At 38.5% G+C, this 25951-nt stretch overlaps 1 protein-coding gene across 1 annotated transcript; it reads left to right on the top strand.

The window, feature by feature from the left end:
* Window positions 1-206: 206 nt before the first annotated feature.
* LOC138601188 (zinc finger protein 638-like) lies at window positions 207-25948 on the top strand. The gene is made up of 32 exons (XM_069672767.1): window positions 207-1528; window positions 2888-2949; window positions 3606-3779; window positions 3918-4411; window positions 6049-6269; window positions 6609-6743; window positions 7020-7115; window positions 7220-7257; window positions 7529-8628; window positions 10266-10466; window positions 10563-10591; window positions 10824-10976; window positions 11576-11704; window positions 11993-12031; window positions 12596-12721; window positions 12823-12961; window positions 13688-16111; window positions 16966-17199; window positions 17299-17324; window positions 17784-17936; window positions 19521-19649; window positions 20398-20436; window positions 20831-20956; window positions 21057-21162; window positions 21982-22104; window positions 22220-22254; window positions 23436-23564; window positions 23752-23880; window positions 24123-24161; window positions 24512-24634; window positions 24728-24851; window positions 25713-25948. The coding sequence occupies exons 1-32, from the start codon at window positions 557-559 to the stop codon at window positions 25946-25948; spliced, it is 8283 nt and encodes a 2760-aa protein (XP_069528868.1). The 5' UTR covers window positions 207-556.
* Window positions 25949-25951: the final 3 nt, after the last annotated feature.

Genomic DNA, 25951 nt, shown 5'->3' with positions numbered 1-25951 from the left:
TAGCTCATCAGGCACAGGGATGTGTTCCCACCTGATGTCCTCAACATCTGCCTCTGTAGGGCATAGACATGAAGTAGACATTGAAAGTGGCAATAAGACTTTGGACTGGTCAGTAAACTACAAAAGGTCTTCGGTGGATGGTTCTATATTGAATTCATCATCTGCTTTGTCTAGCTATGCAAGCAGTGGTGAGTGTGGTCTTCATAACCCCAGTGAAAGAGACCATGATTCGCAGGCCATACCTGGGTTAGGTGATTATGACTACCGAGTTTCAGACAAACCTGCGGCATCTACAGAATCCAGTCAACCCACTTACACCTCTGAATCAGCTGCTAGCATCCTTCAGAGCTTTGGACTTGAAAAAGAGGATTTGGAACATCTCATCTCTTATCCTGAGGACCAGATTACTCCTTCTAGTCTACCATATATCTTGCGCCAGATACGCCTTGAGAAGGAGAAGAAGGCGACAGCTGTAAAGTCGAAACCCGATGCTGAACCCCAACCCACCAGAACAGTGAGTGGAGTGGACAGTTGCAGTTTGAATACTTCTGCAAGGATGCTTCAGGATAAAACTACATCGTCTGTTCTCCAGCCCACTAGAGTAATTGACTATGGACATATTAGCAAATATACGGCAGGAGTTGGTGATGAGATTGGAAGGACTAGTAACAGAGACAACAGTGGCGGGAGTGGAAATTTGTTGGTGACGGACACTGCTGCTAACAGACACAGCCGAGAACCATTGCAAAACAATTCCACAGAGTTGAAAAGCAGTGCCTTGGGTTCTTCACTTGACCAGGCAAGTTCTTTTACCAGTCTCAGCTCTTCGTACAGTTCAGTACTGAGCTCTGCAGCTTCTTCGAGCAGTGAACAGACGAAACGATGGCAGACCCAACCAAACCAGACTTTCCAAAATATCCTGAGCTCTTTCCCTCTGCAAAAGAAAGACACAGACATCAATGTTCTCAAGTGTGAAGCCACCAAGCCTGTTCCTTTGAATCAGCTAGGAGATCGCCAGTCAACATTCAAAACCCAAACACCCTCCACTCTGTCCCATAGCGTGCATCCCAGCCGACCTGCCCTTGTGCTTATTGGTAGTAATGATGCCAGTGGCACAAAGGATCAGAGTAAAACTGAAGGTCAAAGGTCAGTAGCTGTTGAACATATCCAAAAGACACAGGGACAACAGAAGGAGCAAATGCAGCAGCAGTCCATGCTACAGAGACATGTGCAGCAGACGCAGCCAACGCAGCAACTGGAGCAGCAGCAGATAAAACAGCCCCAGAAGTACCCAGTATTACAAACAGGACAGGCAGTGTGCCTTCCAGTTTTTGGGAACCCAGTTCCCCCTACGGGTTTCATCCCAAGCCTTATTACGGTGCCAACTTCCAAAGCGCAGCCTAGTTCAAAGGAGGCAGTCTCCAAGATTCTTCCAGCGCCAGAGATGATGCATGACTATGATGCGGCCTCACCAAGAATCTTTCCACATACTGGTTCTCTCGTTAACAAAGAATGTACTGACATGAAGGTGAGTGAAAGACTGCCCTCTATCTCCTCTTGGAAATTGTTTGTATTAATATTGATTCTTTTCATCTTTTAAATTTTTAAATGACCTAAAATGAAAAATTGTGATGTACAAGTCTTTTGTGTGCCGATTTACTAAAGGGTTTTAATTTCTTTAAAATTGTTCAAGCCTGTTTGAAAGGATTTATGTAGACTATTTCTTTGACTTGAATGGCAATTGACTTGTACCAAAATGTTTTAAAGATCCCAGTCACTGATAACTGCTTGTTTTCATATGTTATTTAAGGTCACAGTGTTTCATTTACATGCGATTGGATTAATTTCAAACTGTTGTCAAGGTTGTCGAATCTTAAAGATCTTGTGCACCAGAGGATGATGGGAGTTTTTCTTTGATTGTTAAAAAAAACCAAATGAATGTGAATGTTTATTTTGTTCTTTCCACTATTGTAGCTATCAGTTATGCATATTGTTACTTTAATTAATTTCATATCTAACAGTCAGTATGACTATTTGCAATACTGGCTGTTGAATAAAAACAGACAAGCTCCATTTCTTCGATTAGCTTTCTGTCCAAGGAGGAGTTCCATTTACAACTGCTAATATAATGAACCTGAAGCCACAAGAAACCATCATCTTTGATTATTTTTCACCTTCTGGACACAGCATTTCATACTCTCACTACGAAAGGACAAACCAGCTTCCCAATTTATTTCCTGATCCATTGAGTGAATTCTGCTGAGATGACCTTCACTGATCTTTGGGATACTCTGATACCAGCACAGACCGAAGGAACCAAGAAGATGAACTTTTTTATTTTCTTTGTTAGTGACAATCCTGTATTTGTTATGTTTCATGTTTGGTTGGTTGGCCATGAACTCAAGTCAACTAAAGTCAGATGTGTAAAGTAAAGATTTACCAAACTTCTGCAGGATTTAAGTCCCTTAATAGTTCACATTTCACATTTGGTTTGCCTCTTTAGCTTATACCAAAGTCCCGAGTTCAACACATTTAATGTTTTATAACTGTTTGCCAATGTGCGACTTGGGCTCAAGGTTGTTGTTGGGTTTTTTTTTTTTTGGATGACTACAGCAGGCTGAATTTTTAAAGACACCAGATAAGCATATTTTGATTTGATGGACTTGCTCTTTTATATCAACACACTGGGACTTACTACAGCAGATAAATTGAATTGGACACTTGGACCTGAGAGACTCGACACACCCTGAATTGGACTATGACGCACAAACTTTGAAGATCTAAGGGACTTTTTTTAAGGCTTGCGGAAAGAAATGTGTTGTCAAACAATCAAAAAAAATGTCAGTTGAGATTGTACTTTATACTGTTTGTCTTTTCTGACTACTAGGATTGGCTCTCCCACCAGAACAGCAGCCTTCACCTTAAGAGCAGAACACTCCTCGGACAACAGTCAGTCTTCTTTTCCTTAATTGTTTTTTTAAGAATCTATATTTGTATCTTGCAAGGTCTCTTGCGGACCAAGTGTAAGGGCTAATAATGCTTAATTTTCAAATGTTTTAAATTATACTAACAACAAAATGTAAGTAATAAAGACTAGGGATAGACCGATTATCGGCCGGCCGATATTCGCCATTTAGACGCATATCGGCTACAGCCTTTTTAAAAAAAAAATTTTTTTTTTAAATCCGACGGCCGATAAGAGTTCATTTCTTTGCAAATTTTATTTAACTTTGTTTTATTTACTTTATAAAACATCAGGAAGTTAATTATTTATTTATTTAAATTTTCTGTTAACTTTATAAGACATGCTGCTGACCCTGGGACTCCCTGCGCTTTTTGTTTGTTTGTTTAATAAACATATTCTTAAAGGAATTTAAAAACAAAGTTAAGTGTTGGAGTTTGTATTATTTAAAGTTTTGACGCCAATATTTTCACTTTTACTGCAAATGAATATCGGCTCCAAATATCGGTTATCGGCCTCCTTGACTACTAATAATCGGTATCGGCCCTGAAAAAAACATATCGGTCTATCTCTAATAAAGACTCCCAGATCTTCCAATCCGGTAGATTCAGACATTGACTTTCATGTCCGTTGCTTACTACAGGGCTGTAGGTAAAGATGCCAAGCCCTCCACCTCAACCTCCGCACAGAAGATCAGGCATGGAAGCTCCTCCCGTTCCAAATCACCCAGCCCCTATCGCCAACATGGCCCGGAGGGTGAAAGGGACAAGCGCAGAAGCCGATCACGTTCTCCACAGAGCTCCAGATACAATCACAGGTTGGTTACACAACCATTCTGTTATTAGCATTAGCTGAGTGAACTGAAGAGATTCCTTTAAGCCATTGAAAAATCTACATTTGCAGTGAATTTCTTGATTGTCAGTTAAATTATGTGATTCAATTGTACTTTCATCAGGTCTCGGTCTCGTTCTTGCTCACCACGATATGATTGCCCAACCTCCTCCAGCTATCGGTCACATTCAAGGAGCCCGAAGAGATGGTCCTCACCAAGGAGGAAGGACGAGAGACAATCATCTCCAAGGAAAGGTCGTAATAGACGATCACCTCTAACCAGGAGTAATGTTTCATGGTCGCCACCAAGAAGGGTTGACAATAAACGGTCGCCACCAAGGAGGGTCAACGAGAGACGGTCGCCACTGAGGAGGGGCGATGAGAGACGGCCACCACCAAGAAGGGTTGACAATAGATCGTCCCCACCAAGGAGGGTTAACAAGAGACTGTCGCCGCCAAGGACAAGAGAAAACAAAAGGACTCCAAAGAAGAGAGACAAAAGCCGATCGCCACCAAGAAGGAGCCATGAGAGACAATCGTCCAGAGAGGGGTCATCCCCTCAACTTAATATGTCAAACAGTGCAGCGAGTCTGGCTAAAAAACTACTGGAAACAACAGGTTTGAGAAATTGCAAATATCATAAAACCCTTTGTTTGTTACGTAATCACTGTGTTTTAAAGACATTTCTTGTGCCTGAACATATTTAGAGGAACTATATACAAGTGCATACCATAAACTAAATAATATTTTCTTATAATTTACATTCTAGAATTTACATTCTGTAATTTTAATCACTTTAGCATCATATATTACTACTTTATATAGTAATAGATACTCCTGAAATGTTTTGTAGAAGAAATTAATAATCTTCAGGTCCGATTCAGTGGCGTTCAGATCAGTTTTATTCACTGCACAGTGAAGAGATATCATCACAGCAAGTTGTAGAAAACCATTCTGACTAGAGCTCTAGTCAGAATATATATCTTGGGTAACAGAAAACAAAGGGCTAACCAAAAGGGCTATGCTAATTGAGGTAAAGCAACAAAGGACAATACACAACCAACATGAAAGAAGCTACAGTGTCATTCTCAGAGGGTGGTGTCAGGGGGACCCAACTAACAAGAGGGTTCAAGCTAGCTTCTCGAGGCTCATACAGTGGTCTTAGGGGTGAAGAGCTCACAGCCTGATGGCTAAACAAATGTATAGAGGGAAGTTAATCACAGGGGTTCCTTTGGAAACATCAAAACCTTGATTAACACTGATGTGATAGCAGGAAAGAAAAAGAATACACTCTGATGTTGTTCAGCTCTGAAGTTACAATTTGTTGAGACAATGTAACTAAAAGTAGAAAGGTGGAACATATTGTGAAGAAAACCATAATTATTTAAATTGTTTATTTATTTATTTATTTATTCATTCATTCCTTCCTTTCATGAAAAATGCACAACATACCACAAAACCGGTACACAAATCCACAATACACATTTCAAATAAAAAAAATCCATGCCCTTCATGTCTGAAAAGGAAAGGAAAGGAAAGGAGCAGAAAGAAGAATATAATTCTTATTATTTATCTGCCCCTTATTAGAACACAATACATCTTAGATGGTCTGTCATTTCCAATAACCTACACCATTATCTACACCCTTGGTTACAACATCATTAAACAAAATAACCTATAAAGTAAAACAATTACAGGCACAAAAGAAATAAAGTTAAGTTTCATTTGCATATTTTCTAATTTGTCCCTCTTTGTAAATTTTTTTAAACTGAAAGATATTTATACAACCTTTTAAATCCTCCTGTTGAGAATTCCAAAGTTTCACACCAACAACAGAAATACACATTTGTTTTAAAGTGGTCCGAGCAACTTGATGCTTAAAATCAAATCTCCTTCTGTGATGATCATCATCTGAGGCAAACACAAACAGTTTTTGCATGTTCTCTGGCAATACTCTGTTTTTAGCCTTGAACACAACTAATAATGTCTGCAATTCTATTATTTCTTTAAATTTCAATAATCTTGACTCAATAAATAATCTTTTAGTGTGTTCTCTATATTCAACTTTATGCATAATTCTAAGTGCTCTTTTCTGTAATAAAAACAATGGCGTTATATTGCTTATATACTACTTATATACTTATATACATATTAAATTGTCAACAAATACAGAACTAAAGTCATATTCTGTTTCCACAGTTTCAACTTACACGCTGCTATTTTGTTTGACATTCATTTTGTCTTTGTCCCTCAAGCTGTCCAGTCGCTGTCAAATCAGTCCGACCTGGAGACTGTGGTTAAAACTCTGGCTCCTGCCTTATTGGCTGAGCTAGCCAAGATGTCATCCTCATTGCCACCTTCCTCTTCAAGAGGAAAGAAATTGTCTTCTACCACCTCCTCCTCCTCCTCCACAGCAGGGATGAAGGGGTGTACAATAATTCCCTTTAAATCAAAGCTCGGGCTGCAGAAGAGCGAGGCAAGTTGTTCCACAAAGACAATGGTTGGTTTGTGTGTGTGTTCACCAATTAAATTTAGCAAGTCTTTCCACTGTTAAATTAAGTCTTTCTCTTTCGCCTCTTGTGTCTCCATCTCTTTTTTTTATTGCAACTGTATCCACATAAGGCTTTGATTAGAGACACATCTGAAAACGTTGCTTTTTGCTCCCTATTGAGTACAAAAATAATTTTTTGGAAGTACAGACAGCATTAAGTATTGACTGGCCACTTAAAAGACGGATGCTTTTGTTTTTCTTTTCAGCGCTTTTAAAAGAGGACAATTTTCAGTAGTCTTATTTGTTTTCTCTCCCTTTGCTCAGAGGGGTAAAGTGTCACCTCCAACCATGGTGAAACTACAAGGCATAAGTAAGGATCTTTCTCATGATGATGTGTTCGCTGCCATGGAGCACTTTGGAAAAACCAAGTCGGTTATAGTCTTTCGGGCCCAGATGGAGGTAAGCAAATATTCACATTTGAGAAGCTGAAACCATGTATGTTTTGCCTTCATAACATTAATATAGTTATAGTTACAGTAACAGATATTGTTGCAGTTGACTGGTTTCAGCATTGAATAGATTAGAAGATATAAATAACTGTCCTTTCCAACTATTAATTTAAGATTTTGCTTTGAGGAAAATAACTTGTGTACAACAACTGTATATATTTAATTACTTTGATTTAGTATGAAGAAAATAAACTGTTTTTGTGTGTGTTTGTGTTTTCACACGTAGGCAAACATTTGTTTCGAGAACGAGGAAGACGCTAAGAAAGTGAAGAGCTTAAAGTCCCTCGATATAAAAGGAACGACAATCACTGTTGTCAAAAAGGTATCGGACTCTTTCTGTCTTTTACTCTCAGCACCTTGGAAAGTACCTCATATCTTATGTCTGCTGAGGTGTGGCCACAAAATAACACTTAGTTTTTTTCACAGAAGGATGTTACTCAGAAGGAAATGAAGCTTCCTTTAAAGTAAGATATGTTTCACACAGACCTTTTTTTAAACTGAATATTCAGTCATTCAAAAAAAAAAATCTCATTTGTGGTTTAATGCAACTCAAAGTAGATTTGCTTTTATTTATATTATTCTGTAATATATGATAAAAGCATTCCATGTTGTTCATTTGAAACCAGTCGATAACACGGAACAAAAGTTGCTTCAGGAACTCAGCCTGTAAAGAACAATATTATCTTTGCCATTTTCTTCTTCTTGACCCATTAAACACTCATCGTCTGTTCTCAGAAAACCTGCCACATCCAGTGTCTCCCAACATCACACCGCTAATTCCAAAATGGCCTCTACCATGACGAGGGAGGGGAAGGTTCTTCTTCCTACGCCAACCGTTCCTCCGCTTACAGGGACTTTGCCCTGCGGAGCCAGAAAATCTACAGCAGGCAAACTAATCAATCAGAGTTCAGCTAAAGTTTCAGTGAAAGGGGTAAGGAGTGTAAACAAAGCAAAAGTCTTGGTATCCAAAGCGAAATATGTCTCAACCAAGCAGATAGCTAAGACCATGAAAACAACAAAGTTGCCTGCAAAGGGAGAAGTGAAAAAAGCCGCAACAAATCAAAAAACATCTCCAGAAAATCAGCCAGAAGCTGGTGACTCCAGGCAAAAACCTATCCCTGAAAAATCTGAGACCAGTGGACCTGTGGTCGAGCTTAAAGAGGCTGCCGAAGCTGACAAGTCAGAAAACAGGACTGATCGTGAACCAGAAAAGGGCCTGTTGATTCAGGAAAAGGTCTTGGCTTCTAAAGCAGAAATGGTGTCATCTATTAAGACACCCAAAACTCAAGTTGACAATCTCGCAGAGTCAGGAGCTGTAACAACTGAAAATGTTGAAGAAACATCTGCAAAGTTTGCAAGTGTGCCTTCCAGATCTGCAGCTTCAGGTAATCAGCCTGATGTAGAAATGTCCACGCATGAAGAATCTGAAACTAAGGTTCAGGAGTCTTTGGTGTTGCCAGAAGACACAGCTGCGGTTGTTGAAAAAGCAAATGTAACAGCTTTTGAACCTAAGGATCGAGCCGATGACGCTGAACCAATGGAGCTTGGGGCAACAGGAGTTAAAGTTGCAGAGCTCATGGAAGTTGGAAGTTATGTTGAGGGCAAAGAGAAAGAACTGAGAAGTACAGACCAAAGCAGAGAGAGTCGACCATCAAGCAGTTCAGTCGATACCCAGTCAACAGAAACCTCTGCCAAAGCTTTGGCAAAGGTTAAGCAAAGCGCCCTGTCTGAACCAGAGTCCACGGCACAAGGCCCAGAGACCCAGATGGAAGCTTCAGAAGTGCAACAAGCTGCAGGAAGCACAACTGACGCTGCTGTGGAGCCACTGATGCCAGGTGTGTTATTTTATTGTCAACAACTCTTGTGGAAAGGCCAAAACCAACTTTGCATTGACAGCAACCTGACTAATGTATTTAGATTTTTAGACAGTGCACTGCTGTGACACGCTTATCTTAATTTATAACATGTTTAAAGGGCATCTTTGCTGAAGGCCTGCCGCCGTTCCACACACACCCCCGTACACATCATTGTAACTTGTACATACATGGCCAAGCCGCGGGCCAATTAGTGCAGCTGTGTGTGTGTGTGGCTTTGTGGTTGAATCCGTCGTCTATCTATAAGTTGGGGGTTCAATCCCTGACTGCTGCAGTCACGTGTCGAAGTGTCTTTGGGCAAGACACTGAACGCCAAATGGGCATAGTTCCTGATTGGAGATTGGCCTTTCCCATCAGTGTGTGAATGTGAGTGTGAAAATGAAGTGCTTTGAGTGGTCGGAAGGCTAGAAAAAGGAAGCCATTTTCCCAAAGCATATTTCACACTTGTTTATCAGCACTTCTTGACCTTGTAATTAAACTTTCTCCCCAGAGTATATGAGTACTCATAATTCTAAGCGTAATCCAAAAGGCAGCTGGACTTGGTTGAATTCTTGAAGACGTTTCACCTCTCATCCGAAAAGCTCCTTCAGTTCTAACTGCCTGGTGGACGGAGCTAGAAATATAAGCCTCTGCAGGTCGTTAGTATGCTAGGCAACAGGCGCCGTAATATCCTCTGGTGTTGATGGGTCGTTAGGCTCACATGATCCTGAGTTTGAGTGAGACTTCAGCTATTTAGGCAGAGAATTCAAAACTGCATTGTATATGGGTGATGGTTGGTGTCTAAGGCCACCACCTCTGTTAAAGGATTGTTTTTTCCAGCTTAACATATTTCTCCAGTTGCCTTTTGGATTAAGTTTAGAATTACCATGACCTGGATGACTAAGAACTAGGGATAGACTGATTATCGGCCGGGCCGATTATCGGCGCCGATATGCGGCATTGGCCTTTTTTTTGTTTTTGTTTTTTTTATTCTTTTTTTTTTATTATTTAAAAAAAAAAAAAAAGTTTTTAAATTTTTTTTTAATCTGACGGCCGATAAGAGTGCATTTCTTTGCAAATTTTATATAACTTTGTTTTATTTACTTTATAAAACTTCAGGAAGTTATTTATTTATTTAAATTTTCTGATAACTTTATAAGAGATGCTGCTGACCCTGGGAACTCCCTGCGCTTTTTGTTTGTTTGTTTAATAAACATATGCTTAAAGGCATTTAAACAAAGTTAAGTGTTGGAGTTTGTATTATTCAAAATTTTGACGCCAATATTTTAACTTTTACTGCAAATGAATATCGGCTCCAAATATCGGTTATCGGCCTCCTTGACTACTAATAATCGGTATCGGTATCGGCCCTGAAAAAACCATATCGGTCTATCTCTACTGAGAACCTTCACAGACATTCTCTTAATCTGAGGCCTTAAATGTAGTCCATCTTGACAATAACTTTTATTCAAGAAGATATCGGAGAAATGTTTATTGTTTAATGTGAAATACATGTAAATGAGTCATGGAATAAATGTTTGGTGTAGATCAGTATCCAACAATTGTATGATGATGCTCTTTTAAAAATACTGATCATCATTACATTTAATCTGTTGAAGATCCTTCGACTGCAGAGATGACACAAATCGATTCAGCCAAGGATGCCTCCAAAGCTGTCTGCAAGGCGTCAGCTGCGTCGACTGAGGTACCCTCATCTGTGAACACGAAACCAACCGCTGAAGCATCTAAACGCCCTTCCTCTGCAGTCCGTCCGACTATTGGGGAGATGTTAGAGACGAACTTGTCTCCAATCAATATATGTAAGACATTAAAAGAAAGACTTTGTTGGTCATGAAGTCATTTCTTTCATTTTTTTAAAAAACATTTACAGTTACTATTTTTCGTCTCTGTCACAGACTGCTGGCCGTCCAACCACCTCTCAAAAGTAGGTCTCTTCAAGTGACTTGCAATAAGTACTACAGTATTTACACATGTAATTTTTCTCAGGATATTAAGTGTAACCAGGGCGGAGCAGGTGGTTCTTTAACACGAAAACAACACCTACCTTCACGTTTCCCTCAGATAAGACACTAACAAGCATTAAAATGTCGTTACATGTCTGTAATTAACTGTAAAATCGATAACTAGTCTCAAATATTATATCTTTACTTTTCTAGGGTCTTCCTCCTGGTTATAGACACTTGCTCATAAGTGGACTTCCGTTCTATTTCGATGGTAACTACACAGAGGATGATGTTGCCAATCTGCTCATTCCATTTGGGTTACGAAATAAAGAAGACCAACTCTTTGTGATTCCTCAGTCGCGCATGGTAGGCGTCTGGTTACAAGTCTATATCCGTTTCTGTAGTTTCTTTTTTGTCTGATAAAAAGTACATATTCTGTGATAGTGTCTTTAATGTTGGTTGGGTTGCTTAGTTGTACTGCCTTGTTTTAATGCCTCTGTAGCCCGAGATATAATGTTGTCTGGTTAAAGTCCGTCCATACGTTGCTGTGATGCGGCACCTAGGAAACGACTGGAGGAAGTATATTTAAATTTGGCCAAACTTGGACTCAAGAATGTTTGGTTTTTGGTCAAAATTTGAAGTCACTGTAACGTCACGTATTTTTAATTGACAAAGCCAATAACGCAGTTATGACATTTTTTACCCAAAGTTCAAAAGGCCTGTTTCACGGTGACATCAGAATGGATTGGAAAATCCCTTTTGTGCCTTTTGTTTCTGTCCCATTCTAGTTAAAGTGATATCTCTCTGGTGTTTATAAGGATACCCTTCAATGTTGTACAGATGTCCGCTCAGTTTGTACCAGAGTTTCATGGTCTGAGGTCCAGGTTAAAATATATTGACATCCGGTGAACAAGTACTTCAAACAAGTAAATAAAAGTCATGCTTTTTTCTGGTTTTCCTTCCAGGCCTTTGCCATGATGTCAAATGGAGAACTTGTGTTATACCTACTCAGAGCTGCTGCTCAACATGGCATTTACCTCAAAGGGGACAGACTCTTTATTGAAGTATTACACATCCGCTTTCCTCTGACACCGGTAAGCATGTAAATCACACTGGTTTTAGTTGTTTTTTTTAGATAATCAGGTATGACAGAGTTTTGAAGGCAGACCCAGATCCTCTCAGCAAAAAAAAAACCGTATGATTTTGGATTACTCTAGAAGTTCTGTGGCAAAAAAAGTGATCAAAGTCCTTTAACGTGAGGCCAATAATAATGATGTTTATGGAGAGAATTACTTTTAAAACAGTTTTTAACAATTACAATAGAAAGTGTTTCCCCTGCATTTTTGCCTTTTAACACTGCCTCTCTGATGTTTCTGTTTTAGCTTCAGTTTTATAAATTTCTTAAAAGGGCGTTGAGATGTGTAAGTAATCCACACACACACACACACACACACACACACTTCTGGCCTGGTCAATGTGTAAACCGCTTTAATTAAAAAATAAAAAAAATCTGGTGAAAATATGATTCATGAATTCAGCACACTATAAGAAAAGTGTTATTACAACCTTTGTAAACTGCAGACTCACGAGCAGAAGTGAAGAGTCGCTCTTTGTGTGACTCTTCATGCATCTCGATGCTGAGGAAAACAACTCCTTATATGGCATGGAAGTAAAATGTGAAGGTCACAAGATGGAGATTTATGTTATGTCTTAACTGAAGAAGTGAAACCTGTGGGTGAAGAACAGTGTGCCCTGTGTGCAGAATATTCTGCTGCTTTTTCCATAATTTAAAGCTACAGTGTGCTTTTAAAAAGTAGAACTCTGTTCAGCTACGTTGCAAACTAAAACATCCCCTCTTTTATTCACTTTTGCGGAGCATCTTAATAACTGTTGGTCCAACTTAAATACAAATGATCACAATATGATGGGAAAGCTATCAAAAAAAAAAAGTTTATGTTTTCATCCACCTCCTGTTTTTGGTGCAGACTGAGTTTGATGAGGGAGAGAGAACCATCCTGATCAAGAACATTTCACAGAGTGAGGCCTGGAAGCTCAGAGAAGCTCTGCAAGACTTTGGTTCTGTCAAAAACTTCATGCCGCTCCTCAACAAGGTACAAACGCACCCATACAAGAGCAGCTATTAACTGACTTGGATAAAGACTTCCTGTCATTCTTACCCATCACCTCTGTGCGTACATGTTGTGTATTCCAGCTGTTTGTGGAATTTGAGTCCATTGAAGATACTGATCGGTTTGGAGATTGGTACAGTCTCCTGTGTCAAGCCCCTGCTCACAAAGTCATCAGGCTGAAAAAACCGAACATCAACTGTCAATCACTACGCAAGTCTCAGCGTAAGGAAAGAATCAACACACAATAACATTTACAAATGTAACATTCTACTTTTAATCAATCTGATAAAAAACTATTAAAGCTAGAGCCTTCATTCTTTGTGCAGCAGAAAGCTAAGACTCCCAGGATATTACTTTATGCTACATTAGGTGTGAACCTTAAAGAGCTGTTTGAATAATCCTCTTCAAAATAAAAATCATAAAAGCTAGAGCATCACTTACAAAACTTTTCTGACTTTTAGCAAACATATTTTAGGGACATAAATAATTTGAAGACATTCCATAAGAATGACTTTTAAGCAGAAATACCAATGTAGGTACTTTAATCACAGATAAAACCTTGTAATGAATTTGTAGTGTACCCTTTAAAATAGATATATCTTAAATACAAAGAAATGCACAGAGTTCAAATAACTTAAATATTTTGTCCATGTTTCTATATTGAGAAATGTTTTGGATCGATATGTTTGATGTGTTTAGGAAGCAAAATCTAATGTTTAAAAAATGAGAATTTAAATGCATTATCAACTACAATTGTTGATTGACATAAAAAAAAACACTTTTAGCTTAGCTTGAACGGATATTGGGTATATTAAATATCTGAAGAAATGACATCACAATAAGCAAACATATCAGTTTATACACAGGCAGACCTATTTCTGTTGCAGAGTTCTAAAGATGATCCTTCAAAAAACTTATGTTCATCCTAATTAATGTGATCTTCTGAAGGTCCTGTGACTGCAGTGCCTACAGATGAAGCATCAGCCAAGGATGCCTCCAAAGCTGCCGAAAACATCTCAGCTGTGGTTGAAGAAAAGGTACTTACTTCCCAAGAAAAAATGAACACAACTATGCAGAAACCTGAAAAGCTGCCTGCAGCAGAAGCTGTAACAAAGGAAAGTGTTGCAAAGGATGCAACTGTGCCTTCCAAAATTGAAGCTTCAGAAAATCAGCCTGGCGTAAGTGAATCCAAACTAAAACCTGGACCTGAGAAATCTGAAACCAGTCTTCAAGGACCTGGAGTAGGGCTGAAAGAGACTGCCCAAATTGATACGTCAGAAAACAGGACGATAAGTGAACTTGCAAAAGGTCCATCGGTTGAAGCCACAATCTTAGCTTCCAAGGAGGAAATGGTCTCCACTATACAGAAAGCCAAAACATCAGAAAAACTGTCTGCAACAGAAGCTGTATCAAATCAAGTGATTGCAAAGGATGCAACTGTGCTCTCCCAAACTGAAGCCTCAGAAAATCAGCTTGACGTTAATGACTCCAAACTAAAACCTATACCTGACAAATCTGAAACTAGTGTCAAAGAACCTGTAGAAGCTTTGAAACAGACTGCGGAAGTTGACAGGACTATAACTAAACTGGCAAAAGGCCCATTGGTTGAAGCAAAGGTCTTGGCTTCCAAGGAGCAAACTGTCTCAATGATGCAGAAACCAAAAGCTCCTTCAGAAAACCTGGCTGCAACAGAAGCTGTATCATATAAAGTGATTGCAAAGGATGTGACAGTGCTCTCCAAAACTGAAGCTTGTGAAAATCTGCTTGAGGTTAGTGACTCCAAACTAAAACCTGTACCTGAGAAATCTGAAACCAGCCTTCAAGGACCTGGAGTAGGGCTGAAAGTTAATAAGTCAGAAAACAGGACCATAAGTGAACTTGCAAAAGGCCCATCGGTTGAAGCCACAATCTTAGCTTCCAATGAGGAAATGGTCTCTACTATACAGAAAGCCAAAACAACATCAGAAAACGTGGCTGCAACAAAAGCTGTCTCAAATCAAGCGATTGCAAAGGATGCAACTGTGCTCTCCCAAACTGAAGCTTCAGAAAATCAGCTTGATGTTAATGACTCCAAACTAAAACCTATACCTGACAAATCTCAAACTAGTGTCAAAGAACCTGTAGAAGGGCTGAAACGGACTGCGCAAGCTGATAAGTCAGAAGACAGGACTATAACTAAATTGGCAAAAGGCCCGTTGGTTGAAGCAAAGGTCTTGGCTTCCAAGGAGCAAACTGTCTCAACTATGCAGAAACCAAAAACTCTTTCAGACAACCTGTCTGCAACAGAAGCTGTGTCAAATAAAGTGATTGCGAAGGATGTGTCAGTACCTCTTAAAACTGAAGCTTGTGAAAATCCGCCTGAGGTCAGTGACTCCAAACTAAAAGCTGTACCTGAAATATCTGAAATCAGTCTCCAAGGACCTGGAGTAGGGCTGAAAGAGACTGCAGAAGTTGATAAATCTGCTAAAACAGCTAATACTGCACCAAGACAAGACCCAAAGGTCTTAGCGTCCAAAGCAGAAAGGGTCTCTGCAATGCAAGAACCCCAAATTCCAGCAGAAAAGCTGGCAGCAAAAGAAGCTGTGCCAAATGAAATGATTGCAGAGGATATGATTATGCCATCTAAATTTGAAGCTTCAGAGAATCAGCCTGACACTGGTGACTCCAAAGAAAAGCCTGTACCTGACAAATCTGAAAACAGGATCAAAGGACCTGGAGTCGGGAGTCTGGAGTCACTTGAGAAACCCAAAACTCAAGTGGACAAGCTTGCTGAGTCAGGAGCTGTAATAAAAAACAATATTGAAGGAACAGCTCCAAAGGACGAAGGTGTACCTTCAAGATTTTCAGATTCAGAAAATCAGCCACAGGGAGAAAATTCCAAGCTCAAACAATCTGAAACTAAGGATCAAGGATCTTTGGAGGTGCCAAAAGACACAGCCGAGGCTGTTGAAAAAGCAAATGTAACAGTTTTTGAACCTAAGGATCAAGCAAAACTTGACAGAGCTGATGAAGCTGAACCAATGGAGCTTGGGGTGACAGGAATTAAAGGTGTAGAGCTCATGGAAGTTGAAAGTTGCACAGAGGACAAAGGGAAAGAGAAGACTAACACAGAGGGTATCCCAGAAAATTCAGCAGACAAACCCAGAGAGAGTCAACCTCCAATGACTTCAGTTGAGACCCAGGTGACTGAAACCTCTGTCAAAGCCTTCGTCCAGCAAAGCGCCCTGTCTGAACCAGATTCCACGGCACAAGGACCAGAGACCCAGATAGAAGCTTCAGAAGTCCAACAACAGGCTGCAGGAAGCACAACTGAAGCTGCTGTGGAGCCACTGATGCCAGGTGGAGGAGCTGCGACAAAAACAACACACAAAGGTATGTCTGAGACCTTTTTAATGGATACACCCGCCTTTGGTTATTGTCAACAACTCTTAAGAAAAAAACAACCAACTTTGCATTAGCCTCTTAAAGGACCCTGAGTAACATTCAGATTTCTGTTGAGACGTGTTGTTGAGAAAAAGTAAGATGTTCGTGGCACCTGTCCTGAACAAATCTAAAGTTGAAATTTTAACAATACTGACAGCGCCACCTACTGGCAACAGGAAGTTACTTCTGCTATATTATCAGTTTAAATTCCGCCAATGTTGGCCATATCCTCCTCAAATTAAGTCTTCGACATACTAAGACCACAGCAGCGCATTTTTCGCCTTGTACCAGGAAGTTGTTGTAACTCCTTTATACAAGGTTCAGTCTGTTCCATTTTTCATATGAGTGATCACAGTCCCACCCTGAACAGACTACTCATTTTTTGGTCATAGCTATAGCGCCACCAACTGGTGAGTTGGTAATTGTTAGTTGGTTTTGATCTTTTCACAAGATTTTTAAACCTATGATTTGTCCTTAAGTGTTATGAAAACATCTTCAAATAGTCAACTTTCATGAGTAAAGAGGAACAACCTTGTTGTCTCAAGCTATGATTTAACAATTTATTCTTCGGTTCATCTTGAAATGATACATTTCCAACTATAAATATATGGATTATGTTTTTCTTTTGACATGCAGTATATGCTTTATATTACATATAGCTTTTATTTGAACTGAAAACACTAAGTTTATATAATATTGAATTTACATTGCGTTATTATTAACTCGTCAATCTAACCTTCAGGCCTGTCATTATAAGCAAACCGTTCAAAATACTGATCATCATTAAATTTAATCTGTTGAAGATCCTTCGACTGCAGAGATGACACAAATCGATTCAACATCAGCCAAGGATGCCTCCAAAGCTGTCAGCAAGGCGTCAGCTGTGTCGACTGAGGTACCCTCATCCGTGAACACGAAACCAACAGCTGCAGCGGGGAGCGAGCGGCAACCTGCAGCATCTAAACACTCTTCATCTGCGGACTACTGTCCGACTGTTGGGGAGATGTTAGAGAAGCACTTGTTCCCAGACAGAATATGTAAGACATTAACAGAAAGACTTTGTTGGTCATAAATGTAATTTTTCCATTTTTTTTTAAACTTAACAATTTTTTATATTTTGTTTGTCTCTTTCACAGGTTGCCACCCGCCCAACGACTTGACAGTAGGTTGCTACAAATCACAAGCAACAAGTACTACAGTATTTACACATGTAGTTTTTCTGAAGAGATTAATTTTGCCAGGGTGGAGGAGGTAGCACTCTAACAAGAAGACATAACCTGCCTTCATGTTTCCCTCAGATGAGACACTAACTAGCATTAAAATGTAGTCAAATGTCTAATTAACTGTTAAAAAATATGTTATAAAATATAATTAAGGAATATTTCTAGGAGGGGCTCTGAGTCTCAGATATTACTCTCTCTTGCCATAGGCAGTGACTATGTGCCGATAGCATTTTTTCCCCTATCCAATACAAATCCCTCTCTTCATAAGTTTTACCCTTGTTGGTGTTTTTACTCTTGTTTGTGTTTTTTGTACAGCGACCTTGGGTGTCTTGAAAGGCGCTTATAAATAAAATGTATTATTATTATTATTATAAATTTGTCTTCTTACCTTTTTGCAGTGTCTTGATCATCGCAACAGACAGTTGCTCATAAGTGGACTGCCGATATATAACAATGGTAATTACACAGATGATGATGTTGCCAATCTGCTCGTTCCATTTGGGTTTGAAAATAAAGAAGACCAACTCTACGTTATTCCTCAGTTGCGCATGGTAAGCATATGGTTACAAGTCTATATCAGTTTGGTCCACTTGGACTCAAGAATGAGTTTTACGTTTTAAGTCACTGTAACGTCATGTTCTCGTGAACGAGATGTGTAAGCAAAATGTGAAAGAAATGACCTGAAAGGTCAAGGTCACTGTGACTTCTAACATTTTTTACCCGAAGTTCAAAGGCCAGTTTCACGGTGACATCATAATGGGCTGGAAAGTCCTTTATGTGGCCTTTGTTTCTATCCCATTCTTGTTAAAGTGATATATCACTGCAATGTTCAGAGGGAATACCCTCCAGTGTGGTACAAATGTCCACTTGGATTCGAGGATGAACTGGTCAGAGTTTGATGGTCAGAGCTCAAGGTTAAACTGTCTTGACATCCTGGGAACAAGATATCTCAGCAACAAGAAATTGTCTTTCTTTAATGTCCAAGAAGGTGAGGCAAAATGCGATCTATTAGTGGACTATCTTCCCTCACCTTACCCATCTTATACCTGTTTGTTCAGCTTACACAGGAAGGGTCTTCTGAAAATCCCAAGCTCTGCAGAGATACCCATATGACCTCATGTCTCCTGTTTAATGAATGACTGTTTTTTTTGTTTCAAGCGTACAGTATTCTTGACTGGTTTGCTGGGGCATTTAATTGCGAGATTTTGTATATTTGTTGCCTCAGTGAGACTCATGAGGCCAACTTTTCCGCAGGACTCTTCCTCACTCCGGCCAATTAGGCACGTTCATGCACTGTACAACAGATAAGGGAGGGGCTCGGGGGGAAACCTGTTTTTCTTGGCCAGCTGCCAACCCTGCACCTGGCTTTTATAATGAGCCCAGCAAGTTTCTCAGCTTAGGATTCTATTTTAGAGTTTTAACACTTTAGATTATAAGAACTTATGATAAAACATTAGAAGATAAAACCTTAACTATAAAACATTTGACTGTAAAACTTTAACTTTAAGACATTTGACTGTAAAACTTTAACTTTAAGGCTTTAGACTATAGAAAAGTTAACTTTAAGACATTATAACTATAAAAACTATAACGTTAAGGCATTAGACTATAGAAAAGTTAACTTTAAGACATTTTAACTATAAAAACTTTAACTTTAAGGCATTAGACTATAGAAAAGTTAACTTTAAGACATTTTAACTATAAAAACTTTAACTTTAAGGCTTTAGACTATAGAAAAGTTAACTTTAAGGCATTATAACTATAAAAACTTTAACTTTAAGGCATTAGACTATGGAAAAGTTAACTTTAAGGCATTATAACTATAAAAACTTTAACTTTAAGGCATTATAACTATAAAAACTTTAACTATAAGGCATTACACTATAGAAAAGTTAACTTTAAGGCATTATAACTATAAAAACTTTAACTTTAAGGCATTAAAACATTTAATTTATAAATCTGATGGATATATAACTTCAACTCTAAAACATTTGATTATAAAGTTTCAACTAAAACATATCATTATAAAACTTTTGATTACATAACTTCAACTTTAAAACATTTGATTATAAAGCTTCATTTTTTCCAACAGTACCATAAATAAAAGTGTGCTTTTTTTCTGGTTTTCCTTTCAGGCCTTTGCCATGATGCCATCAGTGGATAAAATGTTAGAGGTAATGAGAGAGTCTGTACAGAATGGCATTTACTTCAGAGAGAAGAGACTCGTTATTCAAGTAGTACGCATCCGTGATTCACTGAGACCGGTAAGCATGTAAATCACTCTGATTTGAGTGTCTTTTTTATTATTAATATCAGGTATGACAGAGTTTTAAAGGCAAATCTGGATCTTGGTATCACCCTGGTTAGTATTAAGATATTTGCAGGTTTCGTTCAGCAGAATAGTTGTTAGAAATAAACACCAAATTAATGACTGATAGCTTTTTTACTCTGCAGATTGAAATTGCCAAACATTAGGCTGTAAACAATCCATTCAACCACATGAGTTAATTGTTGAAAGTCTGTAGTTTCAACATATGCAAGCTTCTAACTTCATAACTTGGGTTTCACTGATGTATTTTATTTAATGCAACAAAACTTGGAAATCCCATGATCATCAAGACTTGAAAAGGGAACAAAGGGAACCAGGAGTCATAAAAACTTGACTGATTTTTGGAACAATTCCAGCAGCACCTCATATATCCACAACTCCAAAACAATGAAAACTTTCACTTTCATTTTTATTAACTCCAATTTATTTATTTTTTTATATCCCCAAAAATTAACATTGTAACTCTGCTGCAAGAATATGCTAATCTCTGTAGTTTAAAGTGATCATAGGCCTTTGTCATGAGGCCAATAATAATTGAAGATTATGTTTGAGGAAACTGGGGTGAAGTGCTTTTGGAAAAAAAAATTAAACAGTTAAAATATAATAGTGTAACTGTTAAAACCATTGTATTGTTTTCTCTCCATTTTTGTCGTGTAACGCCGCCTCTGATGTTTCTCTTTTAGGTTCTGTTTTATCGATTTCTGAAGAGGCAGATGAAGTGTGTAAGTAACAAACACACACACACACACACACTTCCTTTCTAGTCAATGTGTTGAATGCGTTAATTTCTTTAACTGATCCATCTTCATTTTTTTTTTTGAAGTAGAACTCTGTTCAGCTAAACATTGCAAAGTAAAACCTTACACCTTGTGTAAAATGTTAGGGAGCATCTTATATTTGGTCTCGCTTAAACATATAGATATAGCAATAAGATGGGAAAGTTGTCAAAAACCCTTGTAAGAGTACAGATGAGAGATTTCGTTACAATGAATTCTGTATTTTGCCTTAAATTTGAAAAACTGCTATAAAATGTTACGTCAATTATGCAGCGCGTTTGTGTCTCTGTCCTCTTGTTAACTTCTCTGTTTGGTTGTCCACCTCCTGTTCTTGGTGCAGTATATGAAAGATGAGGTAGAGAGAACAGTCTTCATCAAGAACATTTCACAGAGTGAAGCCAGGGAGCTCAGAGAAGCTCTGAAAGAATTTGGTTCTGTCACAAACTTCATGCCGCTCCTCAACAAGGTACAAACACACCCAGAGCAGCTGTTTAATTGTCTTTGAAAAAGACTTCCTGTCAGTCTCACCTGTCACCTCTGTGCGTACATGTTCTTGTGTATTCCAGCTGTTTGTGGAATTTGAGTCCGTTGAAGATGCTGATCGGTTTGGAGGGTGGTACAGTCACCTGAAACAAGCCCCTGGTCACGAAGTCGTCAGGCTGAAAATATCTGGTACGTTTGTTGATGACATGATTACTTTACGCTACATGAGGGACATTGGCCTTTGCATAATCCGGTTTAAAATTGTTTCAAATCAAATCTATAATAGCTAGAGCTTATTTTGCCAAACCAACTTATCTTTGAGGTTTTACAGATATTAGGGATTTTAAGACACTCCATAAGAAAGACATCACAATAAGAAAAATAATACCAATGAAGGAGCTTTTTTCATATGGCAAATGAAACTTTCCTAAAATAATTAATGGTTATTTTATATTGGATTTTTTGCCGATATCCGATATGCCGATATTTTACAACTCATTTAGCCGATTACCGATACCAATACCGATATTTTTCATTCATTCATTGCAAATAGCAGTTTTGCTATCTATTTCGGACACTTTGAAAAACTCCACACACCATGGACATTTTGGCTTCTAACTCTCTCATGCTGCAGGTAGACACACGTGACGTCGCGCAGGTCTTCTTCACGCCGGGGACATTGCACCGAGGTCGGGCATTTAATCAAGTATGCAGCAGCCCATTATTTTATCGGTTAATTATATCGGCGGATACTGGCATGTTGGCCGATATCCGATAGTTCATTTTTAAGCCAATATCGGCCGATACCGATAACGTGCCGATAATATCGTGCATCCTTATTATTTATGTGTTGTGAATGATTAATGGAAGACAAGGAAAATGATAAAACATGACTCTTATTTCCATCCGATCACAACTCAGGTCATCACTCAATATTTTAATTCGCATGCTTTTTCATGACATCCGCTTTTATCATTTAATTTCTGTTACTTCCAACTCCTCATAAAGCACCGCCACCAACTGCAGCAGTGAGCAAGCATCAACCTGTGGCATCCAAACCACCTTCCACTGCGGACCCCCATCTGACTTATGGGGAGAAGATGGAGAGGTACCTGGATACAAAAAGAATAGGTGAGAAATCCAGGAAATACACTCCTGTATTTTAAAGTAAATGTCTATTGGTCACAATAATTGTACAGTCTTTCTCTCTTTAAAAAGAGTTGTTTTTTTTGCTTCTCCTTCACAGGGTCCTTCAAGTGTAGGCCTGGGACTTCACCAAAAGTAGGTTTCCTCAATGTTAGTCCATAATTGCCTTTGTATGTGATTTCACACATCTAAACTAAAAGTGCCATTGTTTTTGTGGCATTATAGTCAGCACTTTTAAACCTGTAGCAAACACTTTCATTTTATTTACACACAAGAGATAGAAATGTATGTATAATCACAACTTGTATAGCAGATATGTGTAAAGGGGTACCATAATAATGGTTAAACTGATTAAACCGAGCAGTTGTATCGCACGAGTCGGGACGACGATATATTGCCGGATCGATTTTTGTCCCACCCCTAGCCAGCAGGCATTGGATAAAATTTATTACACCCAAATATCGATTTTTTAGTTTACAAATATATGGCGCTCTAAACAGATTTCCCTGCAATTTTGACTCACTGCATCACTACTTCATGAGTCCTCACGGTGGCGCTTATGGCATGAATGAGGGTAACGTGAATGGAAGTTAAATGTCAGAAGAAGAAGTTCAGCAGATATCGTAATATTATTGTTATCGTAGATCACGTATCGCGTATTGTATCGTGAGTTACCCTGATACCCCCGATTCGCACCCCCCTACCGTTGACCTCTTGAAACCACACTGAAGCTGGAACGTTTTAGGTAATATTCTTGTGTTATAAGATACAAAGTCTGTTGAGCATATACAAAATCATACGATATAGAAGCTAATTGACTCAAAATCAGCAAGTAAAAATGTTACTATTGACTTAAATAATTGATCGTTGAAAGATATAATTATTTAATTAGCTTAATCCATCCATTGTATGCATTTTTTTTCAGATCAAGGTTACATTAAATCAGTCATTCATTTAAATCATTGTTGTTTAGATTATTACTGATGGAATGCACTGAAAAAATGAGATCAAATTAATAATTGAAGCTGTTTTTTCACCATACTTGAAAAATTTAGCCTGAATGAAACAGACATGAAATTGGTACTCCAAAAGAGCTTAAAAAGCCTTCAATTCAATTTGAAACCCAAACCAGATTAATGGCTGTGTTGATGCTGATATATAATGAACATAGTTTACAAGGGGTGTAAACACTGTTGTCACTCATGTGAGCATCATTTTCTTAATCTTAAATTACAGGTTAAGGTAATCAGGTAATCTCAAATGACTCTCCCTGTTTCTTAATTTTCCTTCATTTGTTTCATCTTGGTAACAAACAGCTGCTCATCTCTTGGCTGCCGGTGTTTGGCGATGGCTGCTACACGGAGGACGACATTATCAAACTGCTCATCCCATTTGGGTATCAACACAAAGACCAAAACATCTATGTTGTTCCTCAGGCTCGAGTGGTAGGCAACCCCTTTGTAATTTATTTGATATTTTATTATGAGATGATTGCACACTTATTTTTATCTTACACTTATTTGTTGCCTTTTTGAGACTTACCAGATTGATTTTACCATGTGGAAAAGTTATTGAAAAAGTTCTTAAAACAGGTGGACAACAGTGGCGATGTGTTTCTGTTTATTCTCTCAGGCCTTCGTCCAGATGCCGACAGAAGAAAGTGTGCTTGACATAATAAGAGCCTCAAAAATAAATCCCATTATTTTGAAAGGGTCAGGACTCTGTTTCAGTGCTTTGGACTACAACATTTCACTGAGACCGGTAAGCATTTCAATAACATGTTTGTATTGAAAGATTTTTTTTTTATAGTTTAGTAATATATCCAAGAACTTAAAAATGTTACTTTTTATTAAAATGAGTATATCAGATGAATGGCTACATGCTAGTCTATGTAGTTTATAGTATTTGAGGACCTATTTTTCCAAAAAAGATTGTAAGCAGAATAGTGTATTGAAGAACCTTATTGCATTTTAACACTGCCTACTGTGATGTTTCTTTTTTAGTTCTGGTTTTATGAATCCCTGATGAGGCAAGTTGGCTACGTAAGTAAAAAACACACATACGCAATTCCTCCTCATTTGTAAACTGCTTTACATTTCCTTGGTTTAAGTAATCGTCTCCGTTTTCAAGGTTTCAATTCAACCTGAAACTAGGTTCATAACTTTTCGTATTTAGATACATTACAAAAACAAAACACCTTTTTGCTCACATTTGAGGAGGCATCTGCAATGCTTCATTAATTCCTAAAAATGTATTCAACTTGATAAAATCTGGACACTTTGAACATTGAGGGAGTACAGAAAGTCCATTGAAGATATTGTCTTGCTGTATGTACATCACTGTCCTCTGTGTAACTAATGGTTTGGATGTTCACTTCCTGTTCTTGACTTAGCATTGGAAGTACAGAGATAGTGTAATCTTCATCAGAAACATTTCACCGAGTGAGACCAGGGAACTCAGACAGGTTGTGAAAAAAGTCCACTCAGTCAGGAACTTCCTGCCTCTCCTCAACAAGGTACAAACGCACACATACAATTACACTGTTTAGGTTGATATGAAAAAAAAACTTTTGTCAGCAGTCATGTATGTGTCTGTGTGTGTGTTTCAGGTATTTGTCGAGTTCCACACCAATCGCGATGCTGATCGGCTAGGAGTTTGGTACAGCCTTCTGAAACAACCCCCTGGCCACATAATCCAGAGGCTGGAAATACCATACAGCACTTTACCGCCTTGTAAGTTTGTTTGAAGAACTGAAGGTTGAAGAAATAAAAAATATTGTACACATAAAATTTAGAATTTATGAATGATTATGTCTCCATCTTTGTTTTAACCAAGTTCATACTGATCCCTGCTGACATCACCTGAACAAAACTCAGCACTATCTAGTGGACTGAAAATGTAAATTTGCACTGCAGTGTCACTTTGATAATATTTTCATTAATAAAATCTCAGTACTTAGTGTCTGTATATTGAATAAATTGTATGAAGGGAAATGTCACAACACTATGCCACACTGATTTTTCCCCACCCCTTTCATGTGATTAGGTCCTGTCTAAACTAGATATAGGCATGTCTCACAGTAACAATGTCTACACTAGTTACGCAGCTATTTAACTTCTAGAGCTCAGACAATAGTTGCAGGTGATGTCAAGTCACCCTCTATGGTGGTCAGCCAAGGCGTTCCCCAGGGTTCTATCCTGGGGCCACTTCTATTTACATTGTACATAAACGATATTGCCAAAAGCTTAAGAAATTGGAAGGTTCATCCTTATGCTGATGACACAGCATTTTACTTCTCTGTACTTTCAAAAACTCAAGCTCTTGTGCAGTTACAGACTGCTTTTAACTCTATCTTATCTTCTCAAACTAATGCTGAACCCCAGAAAAAAACAGGTACTGGATATTCTAAAGATAGAACATTTAACCCCTTGATGCTACTTTGTCCACATTAAACACTCTGTCGTGTTTAACGTGTCTAACAGTTAAAGTACTTGAGTTGGTACTTCTGGCTGGATCAGGGTCTGTCTTTGAGGTCACACATTGGAAATTTAAAAATGATTGCATCGGAAAAATGTTTTTGTTTGTTTGTGCAGCACCAAGAATTCCGGAGAACGCTCTGCCGGACAGCAAGGATGTAATTGAAGGGGCAACTATGCCATCAGAAAGAGTTGCGGTTCCACATGGCAGCACTTCACCATTTTGGATCAGTCTGCGAAAAAATCCCTTCGTGTTCCCGACCATTTCTCCCTGGTTCATCATCCCAGGTAAGAGAGAGATTTTTTGTCTTTATCATCCTGACAAGTTTCAGACTGCAAAATTGACCCTGTAAACT

Source organism: Semicossyphus pulcher, unplaced genomic scaffold (assembly GCF_022749685.1).
Source record: "Semicossyphus pulcher isolate SPU_LCO1_2020_fin unplaced genomic scaffold, fSemPul1.0.p SCAF_21, whole genome shotgun sequence".
In the NCBI taxonomy this organism is placed as follows: Eukaryota; Metazoa; Chordata; class Actinopteri; order Labriformes; family Labridae; genus Semicossyphus; species Semicossyphus pulcher.
The sequence above is the reverse complement of the archived record's forward strand: the minus strand, read 5'-3'. Positions and strand labels throughout refer to the sequence as shown.